General features: G+C 35.1%; 2 protein-coding genes across 2 annotated transcripts in view; both read right to left on the minus strand.

Moving 5' to 3' along the window:
- The window catches only part of stk10 (serine/threonine kinase 10), a 35,485-nt gene extending 20,500 nt beyond the window's left edge, over positions 1-14,985 (minus strand). Inside the window, exons 1-2 of the mRNA XM_026195500.1 lie at positions 14,577-14,985; positions 7,543-7,707 (exon numbers count right to left, since the gene is read on the minus strand). Coding sequence (XP_026051285.1) covers positions 7,543-7,707; positions 14,577-14,735 — 324 coding nt within the window. The 5' untranslated portion in view covers positions 14,736-14,985. The remainder of the gene's footprint in view (positions 1-7,542; positions 7,708-14,576) is intronic.
- A 246-nt stretch (positions 14,986-15,231) lies between these two features.
- Positions 15,232-16,285, minus strand: LOC113039164 (cytokine-like protein 1). Its single transcript, XM_026197061.1, has 4 exons — positions 16,094-16,285; positions 15,969-16,013; positions 15,572-15,718; positions 15,232-15,423 (listed from the first exon to the last, which is right to left on the minus strand). The coding sequence occupies exons 1-4, from the start codon at positions 16,280-16,282 to the stop codon at positions 15,364-15,366; spliced, it is 441 nt and encodes a 146-aa protein (XP_026052846.1). The 5' UTR covers positions 16,283-16,285; the 3' UTR covers positions 15,232-15,363.
- Between the last annotated feature and the right edge of the window lie 1,067 nt (positions 16,286-17,352).

Here is a 17,352-nt window from a genome sequence, read left to right on the forward strand (position 1 = left end):
TATTGTGGGAATGGGGAAGTCGTGGCCTAATGGTTAGTGATTCTGACTCGCAATCGAAGGGTTCGAGTCTCGGGCTGGCAGGAACTGTAGGTGTGTGGAGTGAGTGAACAGCACTCTCTCCACCTTCAATACAAAGACTGAGGTGCCTTTGAGCAAGACAACGAACCCCCAACTGCTCCCTGGGCCCCACACCATAAATGGCTGCCCACTGCTCTGGGTGTGTGATCACGGTGTGTGATCACAGTGAGTGTGTGTGTGTGTGTGTGTATGTGTGTATGTTTACTGCTGTGTGTGTGCACTTTGGATGGGTTAAATCCAGAGCACGAATTCAGAGTATGGGTCACCATACTTGGCTGTATGTCACGTCACTTTAATTTCACAATATTAGTTTTTTTCACTGTATTTTTGATCAAATAAATGCAGCCTTGATGAACAGAAAAAAACTTATTTAAAAACATTTTTTATTCCTCTATTTGAATATTTACAGAGTGTTTGTAAAAAAAAAAACAAAAAAAACAACAACAAAGGATTAAAGATTAGGGATGCAAGATATTGGATTTTTGCCGATATCCCAAACTCTTTTTGGAGATACATTTCCTTTTGTTTGGAAACAACACCAAGTCTCTCCTGTGTAGAGATTCTAAACAAATATTTTTTTAAAAAATTGTGGTTAGTTTTTAACAAAAACTTGTTTGTTAGAATTTAAAGAACCAATAATTTATTTATTTTATAATAATAGTACATTGAAAGCTTTGAAAATAATTATAAATCAACTATACATCAATCACTTTTTTCAGACAGTGGTAACCTTAACTTATTATTTTACCTTAACTTATTAACTTTTTTTTTTTATTTAGCATTTGAAGATGGTCTAAAGAAAATAGTTTTTAACATTCTGAAAAGCTTTCAGAGCTCATAATCTGTTTTAAATTCCATTTAAATAAGCTAATTATAGCGATCTAACTTTTTTTTTTAAACATGGATTTTTTTTTCTTTTTTTAACCTGCCTCTAGCAAAATATCTTAAGTTAGGCCCCATAATAATTCAGTATCATAAACTCTTATATCATGTAAACAGGAATGCTATGACACAACTAACAAATGTCATCACGTTCAAATGACAAAGATACACAATATTTCTAATGTGTGTGTCAAAGCTGTTGATTAATCTTAACTTGATAAGCTCAACATACAAAAAGCATTGCCATGTGTTGCAAATGATAACCACTTTAAATCATTTTGTTTTTGCAGTCAAAGCAAATTCCTGAGTCATTAGACAATTTCTCAGCATTTTTTCAATTTTCAATTTTTCAAGCATTTTTCAGATTAATGGGATAACTGCCTACCTACGTGAGCCAAGAAAGCCTACACCATACATCGCCAGCCAAAACAATAATGGACCAAGATCTTCACATACTGTAGTTTGGCTGTCACTGATATGAATTTACAAGTTCTCCAAACAGTTCCAGAAAGATCCTTCAAGATTTCTATACAAATATACCAGAAGTAAGAGGAATTTCCTCTGGAACTGAGAAAGAGCGACTTCGGGAGAGTAAAACTTAAGGAATGTGTCACTAATATCAAGCCTGTCAATCAATCTACACTGACCTACTTTAAAATGAATCTTCATGCTGCATGGTCATGGTTTTGACATGTTTTCATGTTTGACATGCTTTACTGATGAGATGTGCATGACAATCGCATTCGATAATTTGCACATCCCTATATCAAATGTACACCAAAGTCCATTTTTTTACATATAAATAGCATGCCAAATCGAAAAAAACAAAACATGCTATTGATATGCACTTTCATGAGTTTGGGTTGGACATACATGTGTATGCTTTCTACATACTGTAAGTTTCCTAGAGGGAGAGTGGTTTAAGAAAAGAAAACACAAAGCGCTAAAATAAACTTTACTTAGCACAGAATTTTATCTTTGTGTCTCTGGAACGTTTTTGTTGGTGCATATTCATATTGTTATCAGACTAAGGAGCCAACTTTAACCTGAGCATGTGAATATTATTGTTATTTTCAACATTAAGATGTGAAACAATATAAACATGATAAATCTCCAATGTAAGTAAGTTCTGTACTGTAATTGACATGGTTTGCTTTATTTTTTTGTTTGCTCTGTTTGAGCTTTAATGCTTTTGTTCTTTATATATTTGTACACGTTTTCTAAGAAAACCCTGAGCTACAACGTAGTGTTGTGTAAGAATGTGTATAATGTCGAATCATAAGCTGGTTTAGAAATGGTGACAAAAACTAGATTAAAAAAAACATTTCTAATTAAAAGCCATTTAAATAAACTAATATTTAAATATTTGTTTTTTTTTATGAGTCCAAATGCCCATCCCTAATCAATATGTAATCACATGTCATTTCAACATACTATATAAAATTAATGAATGTAAAAATACAAGGCGGCACAATAGATGCATTATTAAACTATTCCATGTGACTTTTGTGCTATACAGTTAAACTCTTTTGGAGTCAAATGATTACAATGTATGAGGAAGAGGCCTAATTTTTCACTGTCATTCTTCAAATTCACATGGTTTTGGAACAGCATGATTAATGAAAACAGAATCTTCATTTTTGGCTAGAATACTCCTTTAGGAATGTACTTTGAGAGATTCTTCAGTGTGTGAGTAGAACAGTAGAGTTTGTAAAGTCTTGTAAATCCTGAGAAAAAACTGCAAAAGTACTCAAAACTATTTGTTCATGGAAACACTGTCCCGTCAAGGCAAAGCCCACCACCCTCATGTCTCGACCCCTGTAGACTGGAAAACACAAGTGTCTGTATATTTAGTGATGGAGGCGATAACACAATGACACAAGGTTTCATGACTGCCTCCAAGATACATAAACCACATACCAAAGCAAAGAGACATGGCATCAATCCAACAAACCAATGCACAATCCAATAAAACTGCTGCTCTCTATGATGGACAGCAACTTCACTCCTGAATCCCTCCACTTATACAATTAAACCAAAACTTATTCAGACACATGTCTCACATTATCACAGTTTATTCTCTACAGTTTAGAAAATGGTCATTAAATATAAAAAGAACTCAGAGTTGAACAGTGTCAGAACAAATTAATCTTGATAATGTCAAAAACTTTGATAGAAAGGTATGAAATGGATTATAATCCGCCAGCAATTATTCAGCTGTTAAATAAGTAGACAACTAAATAATACCAATTTAGGTCAACCAATTACCAAGCAATGCTTAATTTTGTTAAGTCTGTGGTGTAAATAATGTTGGTTATGTGGTTATCAATTGGCCTTTGGTTTCTGGATAAAGTGACATTGGGGTTCACTTAGTAAATGCACAAATGCACAAAATCTGCATACATTTTACAAACAAGTCGTGATTCATCAATAAGCTTCATGCAAAACTTTACACATGCATGCAAAAATCACATACTCTAACTAGCCTTAAAAATGTGTCTAAAAAAGTCTCTAGGAAATATATACTGGTCTCTAGATATGGACTGGGACCTGGTTTAGGATTCAATCCCAAGAATACAGTTTAATAACCTAAACAACAAAATTTTATAAGACTGACAAGTTTGCCTGTGTCATGATCATACTATTAAATAACTGCTGTATGTTCCATAAAGGGTGTTTCCTATGGCCAATGACTCTTGGTTAGTATCCAGCATCCCCATTACCCTACAAAGGACAAGCTGTTTGCAAAACGGGTGGATAGATGAATGAATGCTGAATGACAGCAAATAAAGCCACATCTACTGTGTACTACAGAAAAGACTCCCTTTCAGCATATTCATTATTGTCAACATTGTCCAATGAGTCAATGGCCTGACAGATAATCCAGGTGTTTTTCAAACAATACACACATGACTGTGTTTGCAGAGAGAATTTACAGGAAGAGCATTTTAAAAGCTATTATAACAAGATCCTGAATATATTACAGAAAATACAGTGATCACAGACCATTTTTGTCTATTTTGGAATATATTACAAATATCTCTAATAGTATACTCTTTGTGCCATATGGGGTATAATGTTTTTTTTCTTCCTTTTTTCACGTTAACATTTCAAAATCAATGTAAATTGAGATTTTCAATCTGGACTCTGGACAGATGGATGGATGGATATAATATAATGAAAATTAAACTTCAGTGTCACCTGAATTACTACAAACTGGATAAACCATCTACATCATTTGTTTGCTTTCTGAAATGCGTGGAATCTTTCAAATGACACACCGATGCCCACAGGCACAGAAGGGCAGAATAACAGGTCAGACAACATTAACAAAGTCAAATTGTGAGAGGTTGAGCAAACACACACACACGCAGGTGAGATTCCTTGAGTGCTTACACACACACACACACACACACACACATACACACACATCTCAGACAAACACAACAAGAGGTTAAACAAACAGTAACGACTGAGGGTTTAATGAGACAATTCCTCAACACTGTTAACAGCTGTCAGAGTCAATAAAGACTCTAACTCCACTGATTCCGGACATGTGCCCTGAACCTTATTCAACCTGCTAAATAATTAATTATGATGATTATCACTTTCCCCTCACTGGCACAGAGCTCCACTTTACATTTAGATGCAACAGATGGCTAAAGGACTTTATCCAAGAGCCTGCAGAGAGATGAGCTACGATAATAATCATGGATTTTCCTTGATGCTTTAAAATAAAAGATTTAGATGTAGCATGTTAACCTGGAATGGAAACTTTACAGACACCTGTCTACTATTTAATAGCATGTGAAACAGCATGAAGTAAATAATAATTTATGTGTTCAACACTATTACACTTCTTTGTTGTCTCTGCTATCAATAACAGTAGAACCATCACAGAAAATTGTAATGGTTTCCACTAGAAACATTACAAACGATCCACTTTTAACCATTAAAAATTGGTTTTCTGTAGTGTGTTTTAGGACATAAGCCACCAATAGAAGGTGACCAATTACCAGACCCAAAGGGTCCATTACAGTTTCCATTAAAACCAAAACAAGTCCCATTATAACCAGTAAAACCATTAGATTTTGTAATGGTGTCTATTGTTTCTTTTTTTCAGCAGGGGTAAAAACCTTGAGTAACACAGATTCAGATTATAGCCATATAATGTTCTTCACGGGACGTAATGTTTTCAAATAGTATACTAATCAGCAAAAACATCCTATTGTTGACCTTTGCTGAGATACTAGACTCAACATTCATTACTGATAATGTCGAGGCACACTGAACTGAAGCAGACAGTGTGTGATGGGGATAAAGAGGATTAGAGAAGATTACGCTGGCGGTGAGCGCACAGATGGAGGAGAGACAGCAGCCCTTCATCCGGCTGTTTAATTGGCTCTTAAGAGCGACAGCTTACAAGAGTTCAGAAGATCCCATGACACGCAAAGATACGAGGCCTGAGGCATGAGGCCAGAGATCTTCACACACCTGCTACTTGTTTACACGGCTGCTGACCCCTACACTCTTCAGGCGGTAAAAAAATAAGTTATACCTGTAGGTGTTCCTATATTTTTTTTACATATATGTATGTAAGGGCAATCCACAGCTAGCTGTACAAGGTTGGGGATTTAGATTCCCCGGGAACACATGATAGGTAAAAATTGATAGCGTGAATGCCCTGTAAGTCGCTTTGGATAAAAGTGTCTGCTAAATGCATTAATTTAATTTCATTTTAATTTAATAAATCTGAATAAATACAAAGTAAAAGTAAGTTTGCCAAAAAGGTCTGCCAGTTCAAATCAAATGAAACATTACACATACATAACAGTTCAGTATCTAGTTCAACCAAATGCTTGATGTCTGAGCATCTGCATCACCAGATACAGTGAAGTCAACATGACACACTCCAGTTAAAAAGAACAAGTGCTCGTTATGTTTGACGACAAGTGAGCAGCTATTTCCTTTCACAAAACAAAACCCCACAAACATTCCCATCTGAATGCAGTTCATCGAGAGAGAGATTTTACGACCAGACGCCTCGTCCACACCCAGATATGTTCGTCTCTGACTGTGAAGGATTGCGATTATGGGCGTCTACTGATGACAACAGAACACACCTCTTACTATAGTATGACAAAATGCAAATTTGACAAGTGTCACTGCTAATTATAAACTTTTCTATTACTAATCTATCAAACATTTGCAGTTTAAAAGCTATGTATAAACAACCTGGAAGTTACCTAATAGGATTTTCCATTGGCTTTTGGATGCCTGTGGAAAATAAGTTCTGTGACCAACAATAGATTATGATTCTTACACATTTTGTTCAACACGACAATCTTCACAAATAAACTCAGCTTTTATACATATTGGATAGAAGCTAGTTGCAGGTTATTAATGAACTACACCTCGGTCACATGACAACCTTAATGTTTGACAAGTCTTTCGGTCTTTATTTTTTCAGTCTTAAGTTTGAGTTAGAATAGTCCACAAAAGTGAATCATAGACACAGACCTTATTTTCGGCATGTAGCTAAAAAACTATTCAAAGAAACCAATCGACTTAATCAGGGCAATGGAACCGGAAGTGCTGAAATGCAATCTCGTTTTTGGGTTTTGGCCTGAAAAAATGTCATCCCTGCAGCATTTTATAGAATAATATCTTGAGTCCAGTCAAAGTCTGCATGCTGCCATTTCTTTGAACACTGAACATCCAGTTTGCTTCTTTTCTGAAAAGTTTAATTCTCAATTGAGAACAGGGAATCAACTTCTGTAAAGTGTTCAGCTACTGATCCCACCCTGACGAACTATGTGAACTACTGAGCTTAGCAAATCATTTACACGTTATAAAAATGTAACAAAATTCACACAGCAGTAGAATATGCTTTCAGAAGTAAATATGGTTACATTCATGCACCGTACAGTTATTAACAAGAGTGACAACAGCATTTTATAAACTAACCGACAGCTTTAAAAGACTCCGAGAACATTTTCAGTAAATCTCGTCTGTTAATCATCAATTCTCATTAGAAACAGATTCTGCAGGTTGCTCTGTCACTGCAAATAGTTATCATGAAAAATATAATTATGCATGTACTTCAGTGAACCGATAAACACTATGCATCTACGATATGGTTAATGTAAAGCTTGATATTTGATATTTGGGAAGTGAATATTAAGCTGTCAAACCTGCATATTATCTGTAAAAATAGAAACTTTTGTTGCATTATATGCCAATGGTGAAAGTTTTAAGTTTGCATGTCTGTAAGTCAGATAAAATATATCTTAATATCCTTTTAGATTTTAATAATAAACCTATCAATCTCTGTGTAAAAATGATGATCTAAAGTAATTTAACCCCCATATGAATAACTCCGTAAATATTCCTCCATGGCATTTAATATTTTGGCTTTCTTCTTCATTTATGTATATCTTTCAGAGGTTGAGTTATTGCTGAATGATCAGATGAGGGTGTGTGTATGACGTCTCCAAACATGATTAATTTAAGCTCGCTAAGTAATTCAGAAACTATGTCACACCTTGTAGTGCTCAAGAAAGCTATTTTTTAACATCTTACCGACAGTTTGTTGTCGTAGAAGAAGGCATCGAGCAGTTTGACGATGTACTGATGGTCGCAGGATGCTAAGATGTCGATCTCCACCATGTAGTCCTCCAGCTCCTCTTCACTTTTGGTTTCAATGACTTTGGCTGCAGCTAGTGCACCGGTTTCTTTATTCTGGGCCTGAAAAACAAAGCAGCTTCACATCAAAACAAAGTCGGTGTGATACACATGATCTCATGCTGATATTTCTGTTTCATGCTCGTCCCTTCAGTGTGGTTCTTTCACCAGGCCTTTAGTTCTCTATTAGAGTTAAATAATGGCCATTACTGCTGTTTTACTGCACACGCTGGGTAAAGGTTTGATGGGTGTTTAAATGGAAAGAATTGGGCAAAAAATAAGAAAGACATTTCATATTTTGATGCAAGATGATGACGATAATTTATTTTTATTTTTATTTTTTACATGCATCAATGAATCAATGCAAGTAAGAGTGTTAATGATGCATCTAATAATAATAATAATAATAATAATAATAATAATAATAATAATAATCTACTTTAAAATAATGTGTCAAGTTCTTATGTTGTACTTTTATAAGATTCCAGGTTTTATAAGAATTTTATGTTTTATTCTATTTTATCCTGGTTTAATGTTTCTAAAAAACGTTTATCCAAATGTTTCAGTTTAATGATTCCTAAAAAGAGATGTAACCAGCAAGTTAAAAAGTAATCAATTATAAAAGTTTTTTTTTTTTTTTACTTTCTTGAATAAAAGTGTGTGTGGGTGCACACATCTATAATCTTATTAATTTTATTCATTATTTTTAAAACATCACAAGGTATTTTTTTTACAAATGTATTTTTTATATATTATTTTATATATTAATACAAAAATTAAGTACTTAGAGACTTAGTTAAAGACAAAGTCAACTAGACTGCAATTAATTTTGAGGAGTAACATTTTAAACTGTGAACAAACCTTGCTGTCATAAAAATGCAATTACCTTTATTTATTTATTGCATTTTTGTCGCACCAAAGACCTAAAGACCTTTTGATTAAATTTTTCAGATACTGAGGAGCAATCCAATTTTTTCAGAATTGTTTTTAATGCATTTCCAAATAAATGTATACAGTCAAACAGAAATAGTCTTCACGTATGAGATTTGAGAAACATGTTGCTAGTATGCAGCATTAATCGAGGTGGAGTCGGTCATTGTGGTTAGATGTTTTTAGAGGAAACCGTGTTGCCAAACCACTCAAAAAACAAGACTTCCGCTTTTTTTCAGCAGACATGATTAGTACAACTAACAGACAGTAAGACTTGTGTACGTTTAACTGTGAGAAAATGTAGCACAGATGAGAATGAAAGTAGAACAGGTCGAGATTGCTAATTTAGTTTCATACAAAATAGGGGGAAACTATTAAAAAAAACAATGTTAGTGTATTGTCAGTGGTATTTGGCATTGCCAGCAGTTGCTTGGGTGTCTGTGGTCAGGCGGAGGGGTGGTACTTTGCAAAAGAGTATCACGCTGGTGTGATGCTTGAACTAACTAACTTCTGTCTTAACCTCCGTTCAATGAAACAACGGAAAAGAAACTCCACACACCCTCTGACTAAGAAGAAGTAGATCAGAAGACCTCTGCACAGATCCTTCTTATAAGCTTACGTCTTCTTTTCATGATTTAGGGGTGTGCGATAATTAATTAACAATGTGTGAGCTGACATTATCGAGTATGTCTTAAGCATTGACTGCCTGATGAAACCTATTAGAATTAAGTTTCAATCTTTGCTATAACGTAAGTTATGAAAGCACAGAATATCTCTGTATGTAGTTTTTTATATTTACAAGATATAGTATATATTACAAGATATAGCAAAAGTGCCGTTTTCCTGAATATCAGCATGTGAGCGCAATCGCAAATGTTTCACTGATTTTATACAATTTGACAAGACAAAAATGAAGGTTGAGTGAGTTACATTTTAGACACAATCCTGTCTGATGTTTTTTTTCTTTGTGGCTAATGAAAAAGGTTCCTGTAGCAGAACATCTGGGCATCTCAGAGCAATGATCCATTCATAAATACTTCATTTCCAAACGAATTCATTAAGACGGGGATTTCCCCGGACGGTTTTAATGTCATATTTATTTATCCAGGGAAGACCTAAACCATGCAAAGTATCAGAAAAAAACAGACATTTCATTTAATTATAATTTTTCCACACACTCTGTGACTGAAAACACATGGCCTAAAAATGAATGTATGCAATATTAAGATCAATAATGCCATTGTAGAGGATTTTTTTTTTTTAAATGATAAAGTAAAGAATGGAGATATATATAAGTTTAATGGTTGTCCTCTGATCGTCTTTCATTGGTTGGACAAACAGATGACTAGGGTTTGTACAGTACAGCGGACGTGTATCAGAAACACTCCTAGAGCCACAAATAAAGCCTGAAATCCACATACATTTCCACCGAGAGGATAACAGCACCTGCTTAGAGATCGAGCAGAAGTCAAAGCTTTTCACCCGAGCTAAATATCCTGCAGGGCCATCGTAAACCCTCAATTAAAGCAGGATAGTGTACTTTCAACCCAGTGTAATGGCTATTTCATCACATCCATAAAAACAATACACCTCTGTTTACATCTGGTTAGAGCACACCTTCAGGAAAACAGCTATCTTTCAGCAGGTAATGTTACTTTTATTGGGTTTTTTCCATTTCGTTATTCCAAAAGCCGGTTTTATTACCAGGTAGGGCTTACACAAGTCAACCAGTCATCAGATTGCGTCAGAATTACCATAATTATAAAGAGTTTCTATTCTGAGCTATTCTCGGAAACTGTGTTTTGTTATGGCAACACTCATAATAATGGATCCATGTTTGGCTTTATGAATGATGACAGCGAAACATGTCATAACTACACTTCATTTTGCAAAACTTTACATAAATAATGGTGAAGCAGATCAATATGTTGAGGTTACTACATAACGCTTGAAGTAGATGTATATTTTCACTCAGTAATTACTACTAATTTCACAAATAATTTCCAAGAAATGGCTAGTAATTGAGTCCAACATGAAATATTTAAGTATAAAGACTCTTGTAAAACAGACTCCTAAAAAAGAATGTTACAGAAAATGTGTTAAACAAGTTATATAGCATAAAAAAAGCTTTAAATCAAGTAAAAAAAATACTGTAGGAAGGGTTTAAGTTATTAAGTTAGTTAATAACTCTGTGCTTCAAACAACATTAACTTTAAACCAAAGTTAAGCCTTGGACTCATTGTCATTAACACGAGTTTATGAGGATGAATAGGGCCACTTTAATAAAACAGAATGACCAAACGAAACGGTTTGTCAAGAACAGCATGACAAATATAAATACTTGATAATCTCGCTGTCTTGAAGTTCAGTAAGTGGCTTAAATGGTTTTGATAAACTGGGTGGCAATTGCAAAGCTTCAAATAATGATGGACTGAAACAATGAGGCCTGAACCAGATCCTTACACTGGATGATGATGATGATGAAGTTTATCTAATATGCAGAACATGTTCATCTCCACCAACGCTCTTATCGTTCAGAAGCCAGCAGCACTGAACGCTGATGATTAGTTGAGCTCACGTGATCGTCATCACACACTACAGCCATGTGCTTACACGTGTTCTCCATCAATAATTAACAATCAAAGAGTTACCCAGCATTAACTAACAAGAGCACTAAATACCATCAGAGAGACAAGCCTACTGAACTGAACCAGCTCCACGAGAATGAAATATAGTGACATTATTGGGGTGGATTTGCCAATATTTTATTTCCTTAATAAATGGTGTGGGCCATGATTTGACTGAATTCAATTCAGTTACTTTGTTGTAGTTCAGCAGAAATGATTTATGTATTGATTACACAGTTTAAAGCTGCGGTAGGGAACTTTTGACGCTCTAGCGTTAATAAACAGAACTGCTTCCGTCTTGCGGAAGAACATCGTAGCCGGATCTACTTCTCTCTGTTTATGTCTATGAAGAATCACAAAGGTACTGGGTTACTCCGCCGCGGTACCCCCGAAGCAATCTAAAATAGTCCGAATATAAACACTTATTATAGGTGCACCCTAGTGATTCAGGACAAGCTAAAAACACGGTTTGGAAAATGGATTCATGGTGTACTCGCTTATTATGTTCATTTTTCTACATTTTGAACACAAACAAAGTTACGGACCGCAGCTCTGATTGGTTGTTTCTTACCGGGAGCGATGGAGTTTCTGCAAATGGCAATAGGACCACTGGGAGGAGCCAGAGGAGCTTGATTTTTTCACAGATTATCTGTCTCATATTCTACTGTCAGGACATAATGACAGGTTTAACAAATATGTAAAACAAATATATATTTACAAAAGTTACCTACTGCAGCTTTAATATGTGTCTGTTAAACTGCAAAGAAATATGTAACACTTCTGTTATAGTAGTAATAAACTGAATGGGTTTAAAATAGGTTTATACATTTATCATCTATCCCATAAACTAAATGAATATTGTTTGTTGCAAAGACAGACATATTTTAGCCATATTCATGCTTGAATAAGGTTCATTATTTTCCACACTGAATAGATTAGAAGCAATCTGAATATGATTGTTTACATAAACTCAAATAGATGCAAATAGTTAATAATAAACTGTGCCTTAGGTTTTTAAGTGCAGAAATCTGACTGGTTTCATTTATGCACTGTATGACTTGCCTATAGGTCGAAATTATATTTTATACATTTCCTACTGTAAATATATCAAAACTTATGTTTTGATTAGTAATATGCATTGCTAAGAACTTCAATTGCACAACTTTAAAGATGATTTTCTCAATATTTAGATTTTTTTTTTGCTCCCCTCAGATTCCAGATTTTCAAATAGTTGTATCTCAGACAAATATTGTTCTCCTAACAACCAGACATCAATGAAAAGATGATTTATTCATCTTTGAGATTATGTATAAATTTCTATTTTAAAAGAATGACCCTTATGACTGGTTTTGTGCTCCATGGTCACAAATAAAAACAAAATATCTAGTCCTATTGTGTCTGAAATGGGAGTTACCCGATATTAATCTTTTGTTTATGGTAAAACATGCTTCAATAAACGGGTAGAACAAGAATATGCAGAATTTGGATCTAATTTGATCTCCGGTTGCTTTTGGAGCTACACTGCATGTAGCACATTTTCTAATCAAAACTATGAGCGAGAGATGAGAAACACCAATATTTCTGGTTAATCTTTAAACACTATTTTGATCAAATGAGTGGTTATGAATTATTACTTTTTTAATGCACTGTCATTTGGTTTGCTCTTTTATTAAAGTAATGAGGAAGTATTACACACGGTCAGAACTGCAAATATGTGTAAAAACAAAATCCCAGGATGTTGTTTCATTGAGCCACGTGTATCAACATGTCCAGGCAAAAGATCAACAGAACAAGCGATGATCTGATCTGCACTTTGAGATCCTGATCGTGATTAATCTTTACCTAGCAAACAGTCAGAGAAAGCTTGTGTGTTACGACACTTACACAGATGATCAGCGCCAAGATACTGCACTTGTCTGAGCATTTTCAGTTTTTAACAAGTTCTTGAGTTACTAAAGGACAAACTTGTGTTCTGTTCTCATTACACAATCACTCTGACATATGTCCTTTCTGTAGAGGAGTCTGCTCAATGATCATTTGTTTTCTGCACTATTAAAAATGTAAGAACGCGAGTGTCAATAAGACAGCAAATTGTTTAAATCACTCAATAATACGTTTTCAGAATTAAATTTTAAAAAGGGTTTGTGCAAATGTATTTAGTTTGTGCATAAAAAATAAATTTAAAAAAAACTTTAAAGTGTAAAAATAAACTAGAGATAAATGGGAGTTGCTTAATATTTCAGAGAATTTCAAAGAGTCCAAAGAAGAATGTGTTGATTACAATAATGAGAATGCTCAGAGTTGCGTGCTAAAATTATATATTTACAAACTTTACAGTCTCAAAAATAGGTTTTTTTATGGATTTTTTTTTTTTTTTCATTTTGGAGGAAGAAATGCCCAGGGCATGTTTTCATCATATTTGACCCATTACAGTATTACTCCACTTCTGAGGTTGTTAAGGTTGTACAGTATTTAACCCCAGTCACCCAGGATGTCACAGCCAGTTTAAAACGCCCCATAGTTCACAACACCCTGTTGGGGACTAAAAGGCAGATTCAGCATTTCCTACAGCAGGGTTCCTCTCCGCCTACCGAAACTACAGCACATTCCAGCATCTTCCTACACTGACTCTGAGTGGCCCCTGAGGGCCCCGGGCCGAACGCATGTGACCTGTCAGGATATCTCAGTGCAATTAACTACTGTTACCAATCCTAGTTTATTTAAACAGTAGATGATTTCTTTAAGGATAGCAACACCCCACTGCTTCATATCACATCAATGCGTATCACCTCCAGCCTCCAGGCATGTTATGACATGAAATACTGAGCCATGCACAAGTGTCTCTTTATCGGGTCATGACGTTTTTTATTTATTTATTCTTTTTTTATATATATAACTTAAATATATACACTTTTTTTTTATACATGTAAAGGAGTTCTAAAACAGAAAATAATAATAATAAGTTTTGAGTTGTACGGGCGTTTTAGATTAAAAAGTGCGCGACAGAAAGAATACAGTTCATTGTATTTGTAAATATTATATGTTTTTGTTATGAATCCTAACTGTTTTAACTAAACAGGTAGCCAATTCCTAAAACTTTTTAAAACCCCATTACGCTCAAGGCTTGGTATATGAATATTAATTACGCAAATGACGTTCACCAAACGGGCCTCACTGATTGGCTGGACGACCGCTGCTGGTAAGCGGCAGCGAATCTTATAGAGGCTTGGCTTATGAATATTAATTACGTTCATTAATATAAACTGAAACGTCAACATGAATGAAAATGGATATTCATGAACTAATCCTTTGCCACGATAGAAGTGGTTTCGTTTCGCTGCCTGTCCCAACAGGTTTATTAAGATCAGAACTCACCTTATAAACTTTCCCGAAAGCGCCATCGCCCAATTCACCGATAATTTCCCAAATGTCGTTTGGATTCACGTCCCGATGAACGTGCTCATACTGTTTGGTTTTCTTCTTCACTTCAATCGTAGGGAGTCGGAGGATCTTGCTGAATTTGGCAAAAGCCATTTTAAATAATAGAGGCAGGCACAAATACTAAAAACACAGATTATGTAGTCAAATAATTAGTTCACTTAAAAAAACGGAAAAAAAAAGCGTGCGAGCTGAAAACTGTCCAACACTCCACGGAAGTAAACACCTTCATCATTTAAAGAAATAAAATCACATCAAACTGTGACAGACGTGTTCCCCTCCATCCATGAGCATGCGTCCACTGTCAGAGGCGACTGAAGCTCTCTCATGTTCACCTGTTCACTCACTGCTGCGAGAGACGCGAAGCCACGCCCACTGCACGCAACACGACTGGGATTTGTAGTTTTTAAAGCCTACACACGCGTCATAAATAAATGAACAGCAATCGATTGTAACAAATCATTCAAGCAAATTTTAATCTTAATGGTTGTATTTAAAAATATACATTTTATTAATATAGTCGAGATGCACAGAAAGAGTTTAAAAGTAAAAAAATAAAATAAAAAAAACCCTGATGAACACAACCCCCACCTAGTGGTAATATGTGGCTATTTATTAGAAATCAGAAAACACATCAATATTACACACAGGAAAAAAATTGCATATGTTGAACAGGAGTAATGGGTTCTTTATGATCTAAACTAAAGTGATGTCTGAAGTGATCTCAGCCTCTCCATCTTCTGTGGTGCAATGCTCGACAGTTATCACGAGTAAAAACCAAGTCCTGAAACAGACAAACAGCCCTTTGATGAAACAGGCACCCAGTTAAAGCACACACAAGCAAGAGTTTAAACTTGGTACTGACAGGCAGACAATAAATATTAATAGCATAAAAAAAATACAATTACATGCGAATAAAACAGTGGACCTACCCCGTGACATTTCTGTGACATGAAGATATAGAGTTGTCTGATCGTATCCCTTAGATTCTTCACTTTCGTGGTGTATGAACATCTCCGTTCTCTCAGTTCGTCCAGCAGAGACAGATACGAGATCATAGTGGGCATCACACAAGCGTTCTGTCACAGGAAATAGAAATTAAAATCCCAGGCAATTAACATCTCTTTTAGCAGACAAATAATGAGGTGACTGGAATGTACTGCACACAACTGTTATTAAATCAATGCCACAATGCAAAACAATTAAACAACTGGTCCTAAAAGTATGCATGACCTTTTTGGCTAAAATCTGAATGTCAACATTATTTTCCACTGTATGCAAGCTCTGTGTCTTGAACGCTGAGCGCATGAGTGACAGGTAGCTACTCACGTGAACGTCCATGTAGAGGTTGGGCAGGTGCGCTGTGCATCTGTGCTGTAACATAAAGCACATCACAGTAGATGACATCAGTGTTTGGGTGTTGGGCTCACCTCAGCTCAGTGTGCTGGACTTACAGTGTCGTAGTCAGTTTTGATCTGGGCCGCTCTCTGGGTGATCTCCATCCCCATGGCCAGCACTTTGGAGTAACAGGTGGGTGGGATGGGGTACGGTTGAGCCCTGAGCCCCGTCACCGTCAGCCCAAGCAGCACAAGCAGTGTGGGAGCGAGCATGCTGTCTGCTGTCTGTGAAGAGCACTGCTGCATTTATACACCACCACACACTCAAACATCTTGTGCTCATTACAGAAGACTACATGATTTACAGTATCAATCAGTTACACTGGAATTCACATCACATTCCTCTGAGCCAAGCGTTTTCCTGAATATGCACAACATGCACAAAAAAAAAAAAAATGCATCATTTTATCATATGTGACCTTGGAGCACAAAACCAGTCTTAAGTGTCAACTTTTAGAAATTGAGATGTATGCATCATCTGAAAGCTGAATAAATCATCTCTCCGTTGATGTGTGGTTTGTTAGGAGGACAATATTTGTCTGAGATGCAACTATATGAAAATCTGGAATCTGAGGGAGCAAAAACATCTAAATATTGAGAAAATCATCTTTAAAGTTGTTCAATGCATATTACTAATCAAAAATTAAGTTTTGATGTATTTACGGTAGGAAACTTACAAAACATCTTCATGAACATGATCTTTACTTAATATCCTAATGAATCCAAAAGTCTCCATAATTGCACAAACACTAATCCAACAGAATACTGGTTTTGGAAAGAAAGAAAGAAAGAAAGAAAGAAAGAAAGAATATTTTTAATCAAATTCAATCAGTCACTGCAAACACAAAACCTGCTGTTGTGAAAAAGAAATACACTTAGCTTACTTATAAAAATGTAATTAATAAAACACTTAAACACTTAAATAAAAAAATAAAAATTGTGAACTGAGCTAATGTTTTCAGACACATCAATTTATGTAATTTACAATTAAATGAAAATGTATCATTATGTATGTTTATATTTTTGTTAAATGTAATTATAGATACATTAAAGGGGTTTGCTTGAGTAGAATTTGACATATTAAATCATATTTATGTAAATACAGTTTAGTACATTTAACTATATTAACTTTAAATGTAATATCAAATACTGCAGTTCAAATTATAATCAAGTACTTTGCATGTGCTTTAGTCAACACATCAGATTGAGTGTAGCTACTTAAATATAACATTATTAAACATATGATTTAAATGTATTCTGAAGTAAAACTTTTAAAAAGACAATATTACAAAGTGCACTTCTGTGTTAGAAAACAT

The sequence above is a fragment of the Carassius auratus genome, chromosome 21 (assembly GCF_003368295.1).
Source record: "Carassius auratus strain Wakin chromosome 21, ASM336829v1, whole genome shotgun sequence".
Lineage (NCBI taxonomy): Eukaryota > Metazoa > Chordata > Actinopteri > Cypriniformes > Cyprinidae > Carassius > Carassius auratus.